Source organism: Scyliorhinus torazame, unplaced genomic scaffold, assembly GCF_047496885.1.
Source record: "Scyliorhinus torazame isolate Kashiwa2021f unplaced genomic scaffold, sScyTor2.1 scaffold_713, whole genome shotgun sequence".
Classification (NCBI taxonomy): Eukaryota; Metazoa; Chordata; class Chondrichthyes; order Carcharhiniformes; family Scyliorhinidae; genus Scyliorhinus; species Scyliorhinus torazame.
The window spans coordinates 20897-36410 of record NW_027308440.1 but is presented as its reverse complement, the minus strand read 5'-3'; the positions used below and the strand labels follow the sequence as shown (position 1 = coordinate 36410).

General features: G+C 42.5%; 1 protein-coding gene across 2 annotated transcripts in view; it reads left to right on the top strand.

The window, feature by feature from the left end:
• LOC140406610 (dolichyl-diphosphooligosaccharide--protein glycosyltransferase subunit 2-like) overlaps window positions 1–15514 on the top strand; it is a 74885-nt gene that overhangs the window by 45563 nt on the left and 13808 nt on the right. For both annotated transcript variants that reach the window (XM_072494613.1, XM_072494612.1), the window contains exons 12-15: window positions 1125–1319; window positions 3085–3171; window positions 6563–6658; window positions 12584–12659. In XM_072494613.1, coding sequence (XP_072350714.1) covers window positions 1125–1319; window positions 3085–3171; window positions 6563–6658; window positions 12584–12659 — 454 coding nt within the window. The remainder of the gene's footprint in view (window positions 1–1124; window positions 1320–3084; window positions 3172–6562; window positions 6659–12583; window positions 12660–15514) is intronic.

The window sequence follows — 15514 nt, the reverse complement described above, 5'->3', positions numbered from 1 at the left end:
TGTCACAAGTAGGCTTACATTAACACTGCAATGAAGTTACTGTAAAAAAAAAAAACCTCGTCGCCACACTCCGTTGTCTGTTCGGATACACAGGGAGAATTCAGAACGTCCAATTCACCTAACAATTACCGTAAAAACCTCCTGGCAGTAATCCTCCAGCTTTGGACAGGACCAAAACATATGAATGTGGTTTTTCTCTCTACAAATGCTGTTGCCCGATCATCTGAATATTCCTACCATTTCCTGTTTTTTGTTTCTGATTTCCATCCAGAGAATGTTGCTGTGGTTATGCTGTTAAATTAAATTGCATGGCTTCCTTTCCTTTCAATTTAAGTGAGTGCAGCTACATATCTTTCCAACTTTATTGAGAATCTTATCATTTCTGAAGCTGTCCATTCGTGAATAAAGAATTCAAGATCTTTGCAGACCTGAATTTCTGAACTATCGTTTTAGTTTAAAGAAGTATTGAGGCATGAATTACTGTTTCAGCCGTGACTTATTGCCAGGTTCAAGGTTGAAGCTAGAATTTCACATAAGCTCATGGGAGATGTTCATTCACCTTCTCCCTTCACCAGTGATTGTGCACCTTGCTAGTAAAGACATAAAAGGGAGCAGAAGTAGGTCATATAGCCCCCTCAGCTCTGTCATTTGAGAAGATCATGGTCAAATATCTACATCAACTGCATTTTCCAGCTCTACCCCACCCCCTACCTGAACACCCCAGATATTGTTAGAATGGTCCTCACAATTGTCACTCGACAAATTGTATTTGAACTGTAATTTAAAGGAATAGTCTTGATCAGCAACAAATGCCTCTTTTTTTGGCAATAAAGAGAAGCTGAACGATGGGAGGGTTCAAAGGAGTGAAGCAAAGAAAATTTCAAAAGTTGGAGCGAGCAACACACTGGCGGTACTTAAAAGTTGGCAACCCAAAACGTAGCAGCAACGCCTGAAAGCTGCAGGGCTCTTAATTTGTGCAATTGTAAGTGCAGTCTGTAATAGTCAGTTGTGCGAAATGCCACATTTTTATTCTGTGATCGATTACTGTATCTCAAGTAAAACGTTGACCTTCTCAATATCTTACTCGTGCGTGTTAAATGCCAGGGTACATTGTATTTTTTTAGACTTTTGTCCGTCTCTACAATCAGAAGACTGATCAGGAAGTGATATTTGTGGCTGAACCAGACAGCAAAAAAGTGTACAAATTTGACCTGGATGTGGCGGAAAGAAAATCTGAGTTCAATTCAGTCTCTGGAACCTTTTTCCTGTCCTTGATAATTGGAGATGCAACACTTGAAAACCCAATTTTGTGGCACCTGGTAAGGCTATTTTCTGATTGAAAATGATTGACTATTTTACCATGCGTGTGCAAAGAACAGCACAGGAACAGGCCCTTCGGCCCTCCAAGCCTGTACCGGTCATGATACCACCCTTGGCCAAAACCCTCAGCACTTACTAAAGGATTGGAAAAATAGTAATACTAATGGAGGTGACTTCTATGCTGTCTTTCTAATGATGAAACTAATTTTCTTGACTTGCTGGACTGATTTGACCTGTTTGAAAAGCCTGTGGGAAAGGTCCAGCAATTCCTGTATTTTTGTTTATTCCGATACTGCGAAGTTTGCATTGAAGCCATTCCAAGTAATGGTTTCATTGTAATGGGGTAAATGTATGTCCTTGAGTCATCTGCTTGATTTACCATGTACTGACTGACATTACCAAACTGTAATGCTACATTATTACAAAAAGCTACCATTATTTTATCGACCAATACTTGTTAATTCATGTGAACAAATTTTAATTTTATTCTCCAATGCTGGTGAAATGAATGCTAAAATGTGGGAGTTAACATTTTTGGGCATGCCTCTGATCTTGTGCTCCATGCCTATTGTACTCAGCAAATCTGATTCAATAGAGCTTACATAATAATACACTGCCTTTGTTGCAGTGCCATTTTCTGTATCAATTTGGCACCAAATGACATTCCTATTTTGAACCTTTTTTTGCTGCATGACTCTCACGAGTTTGCATGTTCTCTGCTCCATGCTAATTGGTTATCAGTGAGAGGACTAAAGGTCACAGTGCAAGAGAAGAAAATGTTCCATGATTCGGGACAGTCAGAACTCCACCTGATTGAGCTGAAAGTTGTGTTGGAAGAGGAACTGCACATCAATTCCACGTAAAGTTTATGCACCTGTTTTTTTTTTTAAAGCAGAAATTCAGAATCAATTTTTGCAGTTAGCCCCATATTAAATGGACTACGCTATTGAGTTGGTAGGAATCGTAAGGGTTTCGCCTTGGATAAAATGAACCAAAAATGATATATTTTCTTATGTTCTAATCCAAATTAGAAATCTCCATGAGAATGTGTAACACCTTCTATTTTGGCATTAAAGGCTATTATGATGATGACAAGTCCAAGGGAATCCCATTGTAATGCATTGGATTATTATTGCTTTTAATTCAATATGTCCGATAGTTTGTTGAACTCTGCACTCCAATATTAAGAAGAAACTAAAAATAAAAGTACAGCAATGGTGTAAAAGCCAATCGATTTTCCAGTACATCTGCTATGCTGCTTGGCTATTGAAATAATGGTTCCATAGAGTTCTGTGAAGAAATGTTTGTAATCATTGGCTCCTACAACTTGGATTTAATGTATTTATCACGCCTAATGACATCCTGTGCAAAAAATAATGGATTGGAGACCAGAGTTAAAATGACTAGCCACGGTTGGGAAATCTGTCACCCAAATATTATTGGAGGCACACAGTTTCTCTCCAACCTTTGGAAATATTAACCTGCAGCAATTGTTACTGTGCAAGTTGTTGTTGTCAGACATCTTTTGGATAGTTCTTTTATTATCAAGCCTTTAAGTGCTGGGTGGTTGTGGTTTTCGCTGCGCAAATTAGATTTCTAACTTGCATCTCTCTAACCCCGCTTTAAGACACTCCTTTAAAAATTACCTCCTTTGGCCAATCGTCACCGAGGCTTTTGGTGTGTGATTTATTTTTTTGAGGTACAAGCAGTGAATCTAGACTTTAAGAAGAATCTATGTTTATTTTTTTTAAATTCTCTTCATAGGCTGATGTTGCAATTAAGTTTCCTGATGAAGAGACTCCAACCCCAGTACAGTCTCAGAATATCTTTGCCCCCAAGCCTGAAATTCAGGTAGGTGCTTGAATAAAATAGCTAAGAACAGATGTTATTCTAATAAAATGTTGCCTAGCTAATCACAATATTACACTTGCCATTAGAATAGTGAGAAGTTTTATAATTCACACAACTGTTCATGTTCACTGTCTTGCATATCATGCTGTTAAAATTCTTAATGAATGGCATTGATTACATGACTCATACCACACGTGATCTTCTCCTAGATTACTTTGCACTTTACAGAGATTATATCATATTTGAGAAGGAGGACAAATTTAGTGATGTCACCAAAACCCATTGCATCAATTTAACATGCGTTTTAAAATTAATTTGTGTATAACTTTTGATGCATTTAATTACCCAAAGTCTGTCCCAAGTCAAATACATAAAGAAAACTTCATGTCCCATTTGTTGTGGCCATCCCATTTATCAAATGTAAACTCTATTCTGCATGTTGTTAGCATCTGTGTTTCAGTTTGAGTACCAGTGGATTCTCAGGCTCCAAAATAATTGCACATTAACTCAATATGACTCGCTAACCTAGGTTTAAGAAGAGAGAAAATTCAGTTTAAAGTACTGTGTAGAATGTCAGTGTGAGTAAATGTCTGTCTTATTCAAATATGTTGAGCCACATTGAATTGTAGTATCACAATGTATCCAACTCTTTCTTAAAAATTGCTGTGTTCCCTTGCATTAGCATTTTGTACTCTAACACCCATGTGCTTAATGGAGGTTTTAATAACCTCTCCTCACTCATTGAGTTAATGATCCCTCAACAGTGACTGTCCAACCTGAAGAAATAGCCTTGCTGTAATTATTTTACCAAAACTAATTTTAAAAATCTCCAAATCTCCTCATAATTATATTTTCACATTACTGGCATCATTCTCTATTGTTTGCTCTCTGTGGCTTTACTATCTTTTCAACAATTGGTGAACCCAAAACAGCAAGTTTGCCATTACTTTTTATTCTTTGTCCCTATTTAGTTCTTTGAAGAGATAACAAATAGGTTAGACCAAGGAGAGCCAATGGATGTTATCTATCTTGACTTCCAAAAGGCCTTTGATAAGGTGCCTCACGGGAGACTGCTGAGTAAAATAAGGGCCCATGGTATTCGAGGCAAGGTACTAACATGGATTGACAATTGGTTGTCGGGCAGAAGGCAGAGAGTTGGGATAAAACGTTCTTTTTCGGAATGGCAACCGGTGACGAGTCGTGTCCCGCAGGGTTCAGTGTTGGGGCCACATATATATATATATATATATATATATATATATATATTATAAACGATCTAGATGACGGGACAGGGGGCATTCTGGCTAAGTTTGCCGATGATACAAAGATAGGTGGAGGGGCAGGTACTATGGAGGAGGTGGGGAGGCTGCAGAAAGATTTAGACAGTTTAGGAGAGTGGTCCAAGAAATGGCTGATGAAATTCAACATCGGCAAGTGCGAGGTCTTGCACTTTGGAAAAAAGAATAGAGGCATGGACTATTTTCTAAACGGTGACAAAATTCATAATGCTGAAGTGCAAAGGGACTTGGGAGTCCTAGTCCAGGATTCTCTAAAGGTAAACTTGCAGGTTGAGTCTGTAATTAAGAAAGCAAATGCAATGTTGTCATTCATCTCAAGAGGCTTGGAATATAAAAGCAGGGATGTACTTCTGAAGCTTTATAAAGTATTAGTTAGGCCCCATTTAGAATACTGTGAGCAATTTTGGGCCCCATACCTCAGGAAGGACATACTGGCACTGGAGCGGGTCCAGCGGAGATTCACATGGATGATCCCAGGAATGGTAGGCCTAACATACGATGAACGTCTGAGGATCCTGGGATTATATTCATTGGAGTTTAGGAGGAGATCTAATAGAAACTTACAAGATAATGAATGGCTTAGATAGGATGGACGTAGTGAAGTTGTTTCCATTAGCAGGGGAGACTAGGACCCGGGGGCACAGCCTTAGAATAAAAGGGAGTCACGTTAGAACAGAGATGAGGAGAAATTTCTTCAGCCAGAGAGTGGTGGGTCTGTGGAATTCATTGCCACAGATGGCGGTGGAGATCGGGACGTTGAGTGTCTTTAAGACAGAAGTTGATAAATTCATGATTTCTCGAGGAATTGAGGGCTATGGAGAGAGAGCGGGTAAATGGAGTTGAAATCAACCATGATTGAATGGTGGAGTGGACTCAATGGGCCGAATGGCCTTACTTCCGCTCCTATGTCTTATGGTCTTATTTACAAAACCCAAAATGCTATTGTCCCCGTTAACCACTTTACATACATACCCTTCCACTTACAGGAAATTGCAGATTTAAATTTCTTGGTTACTCTGTCCATCGAAATCCATCAGTGACTTTCACGTTTATTTCCACATTTCTTGTTTTTCCTTCCAAAATGTATTACTTCACATTTCTGCATATTAAATTGAATCTGTCACTCCAGATAACCCACTATTTTTCTACGAGGCACTTTGCAGTTTTCTGGCCACAACATTTGAAATTAACAACATCAGACCTTAGCTACATTGTCATGATTTCATAGGTAGTAAATGGCAGTAATGCGGGTTGGGTGTGCAGGCACTTTTGGCAGGAGGGGGGAATCTCATGTTGGAACTCCACCAGCACATTGACCATCCTTTCTTCTAGCAGACTCCAGCGTGCCTTGGCAGTCTGCTTATGTCTTTTGTTTCCTCAGTTTCCCTCATTCTTCTTTGTTTTCTGCTGCTAATATTACAATCTTTTAACATCCCCGTTCTGCACAGAAGCGCACTTCACAGGTCGTCTTTTTCTGTGCTCTTTCCTCTGCCACTGCCTCCTCCACCCATTTCTCCCCTGCCTTTTTTCCCATTTGTAATATATTCAAGTCCAGAGGAAAGTCTTTAAAACTAAACCCTTGACTTCTGTTTTTCAACAGACAGTACCTGACTTCTGGAGTACTTCTAATTGTGTCCATTTTTAGTTTTTTTTTATTGTGACTGGACAAATTTCCACCATTCCAATTTCCCAACCGCCCTTTCATAATGTGTCCCATCCACTGACTGGCTCGTCTCTCAGGACATTACGCATTTTGCAAGATGCTTCAGTCCATCTTTTATATTTGTTAGACAGGGGAAACTTGTACTTTCATGTCTTGTGATTCACCTTAGAAATATGTTTTCAGCCCATTCTTTATTAATCAAATCCGTTCGTACTGGAAGTTATCAACCCATTTAATTGTTGATGTTGGCATTTTTTGAATAGCCGTGCTTTTAAGCTTTTAGCGCACAGCAGCATACATCATAAGATGTAATGCATTGATTCTTTAACTTCGGCCCATCATCTTTTGTAACATTATCTGCAATTAATTATAATTGATTTTTTAACACCTATTGCTTTTTATAATGCAATAAACATGATTCTCTTTATAGCACCTCTTTCGGGAACCTGAAAAGAAGCCGCCCATTGCAGTCTCCAATACTTTTACTGCCCTTGTTCTAGCACCCCTCTTACTGCTTGTAATTCTGGTGAGTAGGGAACTTATCAAAGTTTTTAAGATTGTGGTGCTATGAATGACTGGAATTTGATTCCAGTTCTCTGGCTTCAACCTGACTGAGGGGGAAAAAACATTTCCAAAGTTATTGCTAAAGGTTGCCTACTACACAAGTTAAAGTTGTAGTATGAAGAGATTCCTTTTGATGTGCCATTTGAAATCTCCCAAATCATAAAGTAAAAAGCATGCATTGTTTTTAGGAAAATTGGCTTTTAATTTGTTCCAGGTAACCATTGTCGGCTTTTTCACAGTTTTCATCAATTGGCCCAAGAAACCGGTGATATAGTAGGCTGTTATTTTCATTGTTGGCAGTCAAGCGGTCATTGATGAGGTTTGAGCTTGTGTAGTGAAAGGGGGTCTTTGATTTTGTGATCATCAAGTGCCGTGCAACTCAACCTGATCCTATTCTCAATAAATATTTAAATATGCACTGAGCAACGCACATCACCTCAGATGATGAACAAATGTGACTGATGTGTATTTTTCCTGGTTATCCGCCCCCCCCCCACCCACAGTACCTGAGATCTGCTAACGTAGCATAAACCAGAATTCAAAACTAACCCTCTGAGCTGACGTTGCTCCATTCACTGAACCACATGGGAGCCCTCCTTTATGTTGAAGCCATTTAATAATTTTTTTCTGTGATGTACATTTAAAAATGCATTCAAAACTCTCTGTATTTGACTACTTCTTGCTGGTGCTTGTACGAGGGATGATATTTCCCAGAGACTGTTGTGCTTTTACTGTTGGTTTCTGGATTCAAAGTCAGCCAACGCTTTGTTTTTACCTGATTGTTTAGCAACATCAGTTTATGTCACTTTTGGTGAATATAAATATGCCATTGCCAGAAAATTGCTCTCAACTTTGATGCTATGTTAACGCATTATTCAAGCCATAAGAATTAACCATGAGTGCTTTTTGCTGACGTGCTATAGATTTAGGGATAGGGTTGCATACTTCAGCATTAAAGCGAATGATTCTTAATGTTGTCACTAATTGTAATGCAAAAAATAAATCTGCCTAGAAAAATGCTCCTGCCTTTAAGAACATGGACAGGTTTTTGATTACTGCAGTTGTGGAGCCCTTTGCGAAGTGCCTTGAAAGAGTGCAAGACCAGCAGGCACTTGATCCTAACCATTTGAGTACCTGGTACTGGATATTTTAGACTCAAATGCTAATGAATTTCTGCGATCAGAAGAATATTGATATCTCCACTTCCTGTGGTACTAATATTAATGGGTCTATGAGTCAGATAATGCTGTTGAACTAACTATTTACAAGATAGACATGCACAAGGCTCTACATGTTACTATCTTTCTCTCCATGCTCTGCTATCATGTGTTCTTGCATCACTGATGATGTAGATGGACATTTTTTAAGGTCCGGTTTTGGGTGTTTCACGACAGCCGCGTTGGCAAGATTGCAGCCCGTATTCAACGGCACCTAGTGCCAAAATTGAGCCCCCACGAGATTCTCGACATTACTGCCTCCCTTGCCATCTGGTTGCCCGATTCATGCCTCAGAAGCTCTCTGCTAACGAGGGGGAGCTGTTTTTAAACCCTCTCTCACCGCTCACTCCAAGTCAACACTAAAGTATGACAGCGTAGACTAGCTCCTCGCTTTGCGGGTGCCAATCTCACTAGGCCTCTTGACACTGTGGATGAGAGGCGGGGCACCTTGTTCCCCTGAAGGGATCGGAGCACAAGCAGCAGGGTCAGCAATGCCGCTCGGGAGGCAGTGGCAACAGCTGTTAGTGCAGGCAGCATGACCCGGAGGTCTGCCGTCCAATGCAGGAAGAAGACAAACTACGTCCGGCGAGCTCCATGGCTAAGTTACCACCTCTCTCCTGGCATCAGTTCCGTGTGCTACCCCTCAAATTTCCCAATCTTCCCCCACAAATCACTGGCTGACACCTTACACCTCCCTCATATCCGATCTTTGTGCCTGGTCCTCACAACCCCTTCATGTCCAGGTGTGGCGCTCACACGTGCCACCTGTTATAGCCCCTCCCCCACGACCCATCAGCACGCCCTCTGTGTTCCCACAGAAGATAGCCTATACTAAACAGGGAAGGGTCGGAATCCCAGAAATTTGAGTCCTCGCCCCCTATGAGGAATGGGCCCTGGAAATTGCGGGGCTGCCCGAAGCGAGAGCAGTTGCCGACAGCGAGGTTGGCCAACATCAGAGAGGTGAGGATCCACTGCCCGTTCACCCAGATGACCTGTCTCAAGTGAGTTCATATCTCACTGACCACATGTCCATTGTCTTGAAGATCTCCATCTGATAAAGCTGGGCCATACAGAGTCGTCCAACTCCCTCTCTCTCTCTCTCTCCCCCTCTCCCCACCCACCTGCTCCTGCCACCCGAGATACCATCTCGGAAGAGAGCTCCAAGGAGACCAACGGTGAAGCGTCACAACTATCACCCACACTTTCAATCACCGCAGAGTCACACACCTCGGTGGGCAACATTAGTGGACAGGTGTCTGGAGCACAATCTGGTGAGCACTACAATTACTGATGCACATCAGGTGGAGGCAGGAACATCCAAGGGAGGTAGCAGTCAGAGGTCTGCTGGACCGCAGGACTCCACTGGTCTGAGCCTCGGGACACGGTTATTCCAGAGCTGATGCAACTGCGAGACCACAGGCGTGAGATTCAGGAGGGGAGTATCAGTGACATTCCAGTGACTGCAAGGTTGATTGGAGAAATCCCAAAGGCTGCAGGCGCAGGAGATGGTGCCAACAATGCATGGCATCGAGGCCTCTTGGGTGGCGTCCACAGTGGAAAACCTGGAGCACGACATCCGCGCCTTGAGTGTGGTGTCCAAGGCATGGCTCAGTCAGTGACAGCCCTGGCTGAGGGCCTCGACATCACGCCCCAGTCGCTGATCGACGTGTTCCGGATGCAGATGGACATTGCCAAGGCACGGCAGAGCGTGGCCCAGTCATTGAGGAGCATCGGTGCGGGCGACGCCGTATGGTGCAGAGAATAGGTAACCTCGTGGACTGGCAGCGTCAGATAACTCAGCAGCCTCTGGAGCTCACTCCAGCTGTCCCTTTGAGCCCACCAGGGCCCTACGGGCACTGTCAAGGGCAGCAGGCAGAATAGGGTGACACAATGATGCCAGTAACACCGGTAAGTCGGCTGGGGTCTCCAGGCCCTCTAGAGGACGTCCGCTAAGGGCTTCAAAGCCCACAGGGCGCGGAAGGCCTTCACCTCTGATGTGCATTCTGGGAACACACCTAGTCACAGCAGTAGATCACGAAAGACCAAGAAGAGTGAGGAACACCGAGTGGACACTAGTGAGATCACTATCTGTAGCTAAGGGGAATGTAAATATGTCACAATGAAATGTTACAACATGTTACATCTCATACATCTGAAGCTTCTGTCACATCTTCACAGCGTGCCTGCCCGCAACTCCACCCCCTGTTGGCCTCTCAGATCCCCCCCCCCCCCCCCCCAGCTCCCCGGGCACAGTGGTCCAAGATCGAAAGCTTCTGATGCAGACCCCGTTCACAGGATGTGCGTGAATGGCTGTCAGTAGAAAGATTAAAGTCAGACTTTAGCAGAAACTGAAGAGCACCAGAGCTAACCTCACAATGAGTTATCATTACTCCTGCCTTGCATGGTGACCTGCTGACAGTGCCGACGCAGTATCCATCGCCCTGGAGTGATATTGCATAGACTCTTGGAATGGGGAACATGGTGGTCGGGGAGGGACATTGTGGTTGAGGTGGGGTGGGCGGGAGGCTGGGGAGAATAGGTGGGATGGGGTAATGGGGCGTAGGGGAATTAGGGTGTGGGAAGGGAAAAGCGGGAGGGAGAGCAGTCAAGGCATCGGAACCACATTTTCAGCAGCCCAGTGCACCGCTCAACAACAGCACGGGTGGCAACATAGGCCTCATTGTATCGCTCCTCCGTCTCGGTGTCAGGCCTCCTGTCTGTGGAGTTTTGTCTGCCGAGGGCTGGTTTAGCTCATTGGGCTAGACAGCTGGTTTGTAATGCAGAACAAGGCCAGCAGCACGGGCTCAATTCCCGTACCAGCTTACCCAAACAGGTGCCGGAATGTGGCGACTAGGGGCTTTTCACAATAACTTCATACTTGTGACAATAAAAGAAAAAGAAACTGTGGCTGGTTGTCAATTACTCTCTTTTAACTCAATATCTGTAGAGTAACAGTAAGAAGTCTTGCAACACCAGTTTAAAGTCCAACAGGTTTATTTCGAATCACTAGCTTTCGGAAGCTTACTGTGCGCACCCCAGTCTAACGCCGGCATCTCCACATCATGGCTACTGTAGAGTAACATATATGCCGTTTTGAATATCTTGATGTATACTAAATTCCACAGTGATAAAATAATGACTTCATTTGGATTATCCACATCTTTATGAATTAAGAGATTCAGCAGGTTGAATAGAATACTAAAATAATTCTTTTAGATTTTGCTTTTAATGAAGATATGAATGATATACAGTACACGATGTACTTATTGTCTCTTCAAGGTGTCCATGAGATGACATGCTAATACAGCACTAGAAAAATTATATTATTGAAATAATAGTAATTATATGCATTGAGTTGCATAGCAATAGCACTAATGGAATCAAAATTTGTGAGGATACCTAAAGGCTACAATATTTATGATAGTGTCTTCAGGGTTTTACTTTGAATTCATTGGTCTTATAGTTCTTAGTGGTGTTGCCTTCTAAAGTGGCTTGGGACACATGAATAGGAGGGTCAGTATAGATTTATCTAGTGACATGCTGTGGCCAACCATAGTCTGCCTATACCTGATGGAGTCAGGAAGTAATCTCCCACAGGATTTTCCTTTTGTCAAAGGTGGTCCTCAAAGTCGCATCATCGAAAGAATGACTGATGGACTTTCTTGACCTTTCATTTCATTTGTTCCTATCGAAAGCTTTACACATTAGACACATGTGATAACATCTTTTAAAGAAGGCATAATGGGGTTTCTTTTGAAAATATTTTTATTAGGTTTTTAACTTTATACAAAATATAAATCAAACCAAATATCAATACCCTCAACAAACCCCAACTGACCAAAAGCAGAACCCGCCCCCGCCACTAACTGCTAACAGTGACCAGATCCTTAAAATGCAATATAATGGATGCCATCTCCGATAGAACTCATCAATTGCTACCCTCACCATGAAATTGGTCTGGACCTGTCTCCAACTCAGCAGGATTCGCTGCCGAGCCAGCATTAAAGTAAAACCAAGGCACTTGCCACCACCCACAATCCTCGGTTCCAGCTGGTCACCCCAAATATCACCACTCGTGAGCAGGGCTACAAATCCACAATTAAAATTGCCAGTATGGTGTTTTAAAAAACAAAGGCCCCCACTTCGGGCAGGACGAGATTGTGTGCATTTAGTTCGCAAGGTCCCCTCAAGCTCCGCTCATACATTCTGGCTTTGGTGAGATGCGCTCTGAACATCATCTAAAGTTGTATCAAACCTAAACCCGCGCATGATGATGTACCATTCACCCTACGGAGAGCCTCACTCTGCACCGCCTCCTCCAAAATGAGGCCAAATCCTCCTCCCGCCTAACCTTTACCTCCTCCACCGATATCTGCCCTTCCCCCGTGATCCGTCCATTTATCCCAGATGTGCTGCCCTCCTCCGACCCCGCACATGAAACGATTCTCTCCAGCAAAGTAGACAACTCCGCCACCGGGAATGTCAGGAACCAATCACGTACCTGAACATATCCATCCCACCAAGGCCTACCTGCTCCCTTAGCTCCTCCCAACCAGAGAAGGCATAATGTTCAATTCTAAACTGAGATATATTTTGAGGTGTACATGTGTTTTTGAAAGTTGTGCATTACCGTTGAATTTTATTCAAAGAAAATGTTTTTTTTTTTGCAGTGGATCAAACTTGGTGTCAACATTTCCAATTTCACTTTTTCTCCGAGCACCATCATCTTCCATTTGGGCCATGCTGGTGAGTTTGTTTTCCTCTAAGGAAAGTAAAAGATTGCTCAAATTATCAATCAAATTCATTACATGGGCACACATTTAATTGAAAATTCTACCCTACCTGTTACTCTTTGCACTACCTGTTCTGATGCATGATCCCATCATCGGTGTTTTCAATGTTGAAGGTGTCGCGCATGCCTGTCAAAGAGCCGCGGGTGTCATTCGGACCCAAAGGCGGCCATTCAACCCATCAGGCCCTTTCCAGCTCGCTGTAGAGCAATCCACTCATTCCCATTTTCTTGCTCGATCCCCGTGTCCCTGCAGTTTTATTTTCCTCTAGTGCCTCAATGAAATTTCTTGTTGAAATCATTGATCGTCTCTGCTTCCACCACCCTTGTAAACAGCAATTTCTAAATCCTTACCTCTTGCTACGTAAAATAAAAATTTTCCGCACATCCCCTACTGCATCCTTTTCCCAAAACCTTAACTATTTTCTATTCATTCATGGGAAGTGGGCATTGCTGGCTGGGCCAGCATTTATCATCCATCTCTAATTGCCCGTGAACTGAGTGGCTTTTCAGAGGGCATTTAAGCGTCAACCACATTGCTGTAGGTCTGGAGTCGCATGAAGGCCAGACTAAGTAAGGATGGCAGATTTCCTTCTGGTAATGTGGCAGATATGTTTTTATGACAATGGTTTCATGGTCATCATTGGACATTTAATTTATTGAATTCACATTTCATCATCTGGTGTAGTGGGATTCAAATCCAGGTCCCAAGAGCATACTCTCGTCCAGTGATCATACCACTATGCCACTGCATCCCCTTATGTTCTCAAGTCATTGTATGACGGGTTTTTCCTTGACCACCCCATCTAAACCTGTCATAATCTTGTACACTTCTATCAAATCTCCCCTCTATACCCTTTTGCTCCAAGGAGAACTAATCCAGCTTCTCTAAACTAACCTTGTTGTGAAAATCACAAATGCTTGGAAGAATTCTAGTAGATCTCCTCTACAACCTCTCAAGGACCCTCACACTCTAAATCTGGTGATCATAAATGGATGCAATACTCTGGTTGTCACACAACCAGAGCTTAATAAAGATTGAGCTTAATTTCCCACATTTGTACTCCGTTCCTCTATTTATGATCCCATATGCTTTGCTAGCTCTTCTCTCAATATGTTCTGCACCTTCAAAGGACTATGCACGTGAACCCCGCACCCCCCCCCCCCCCCCCCAAAGTCTCTGTCAATGCACATGCTTCAGAACTGTGCCAGTAAATGTGTAAAGTCGTTCCACATCCCTTCTGCCAGAATGCATCACCTCGCACTTCTCTGTATTAAATTCTATCTGCCTCGTGTTTGACCATTCTGCTAAGTTATCAGTCTTGCTGTTCATCACTGTTCCAAATTTGAGATGCTCAGCAAAATATGAAATTTTGCTCTGAATCCCAATATCCAGCTCATTGATCTATGTACACTCGTGGAAAAGTAATTCTCCTGTAAAGTCATTTATCATGTAGTCATGGATGTCAACTGCTCGAAAACATTACCTGCGTAAAAGTGACTTTGGACCTCAAATATTGGTCTCAAACATTCAACTTTTACTCGAGTATACATGGTATATGCAGAGAAACGGTAGTTGTCCTAGCACTGATCCCTTGGGGAACATCACTGTCCACCATCGACCAACCTGAAAAATAACTTTTTACCACAACTCACCATTTTCCATCCTTAAACCATTTTTTTCACCCAAGCTGACATTGACTCTCCTATTCAATTTTGCGAACCAATCTATTCTGTGGTACTTTGACAAAGGCTTTGTTAAATTAAAGATAACATCCATTGATTTTCCTTAATCAAACATCTATTTTTTCATCAAAGCAGTCAATGAAATTATTCTAAGCATGATTCACCTTTCACAAATCCTTTCCGACTGCCCTGAATGAAGTTATAATCTCTCTCGGGCCTGTTGATTTCCCCCCCCCCCTTAATTATTATCGCATCTAAAAATGTATTCACGACTGACATTGAAATGGCCAGCTATAGTTACTGGGAGTGACCTTACACTGTTTCTTGAAAGAAGTGTCACATTTGCCACACTCCAATCCTCTGACACTTCTCATGTACCCCAGGAAGATTGGACGGTTATGGCAAGATGTTTCACTCCGTGCCTGTTTTCCTTACTTGCCTGTGATCTTTTTTTAACCTGGTGGTTGGATTCTTGTAAGCTACTCCAAATGCTTTCTGAAAACTTCCAGCTGCCATTTTATTTTCTCAAACTGAAGCCTCTAGGATTCAGATAAAAGGGAGGGGGAAAAATGTTGCACGTGTCACAATAGCGCAATTACATTTCTGCACCAAATTGCCTTTTGTGTGTCTCAATTCTTTCATGAAAGTTTTTTTTTCTTGAACTGGTCTTGTGCCAGAGCGTGAACTTAAACCTGATATTATGCCTGAAGCTGTGAATCTGAACTGAAACTCTGTGGCATGTGCAGCGTGTCTAATTTCCTATCAGTAATTGTACAGATGGCATATGCTATAAATTTCTGCTCAATGGGTTTTCGAAAATCATTTGAAGAAAAGCTGGCGAACAAATTTCAAGGCCTTTTATTCAGATAAAATATGTATAGTATTTTATTCCCTAATGGGAAGTGAATTGTGTAGTCCAAAAGATGCGAGGGTTAGGTGGATTGGCCGTACTAAATTGCCCCTTAGTGTCCAAAAGGTTAGGTGGGGTTACTGGGCTACGGGAATAGGGCTTGGACCTAGATAGGGTGCTCTTTCCAAGGATCGATGCAGGCTCGATGGGCCGAATAGCCTCCTGCGCTGTAGAGTTTATCTGCGTGCACAAGGGAAAAGATGATGGGTTATTTTG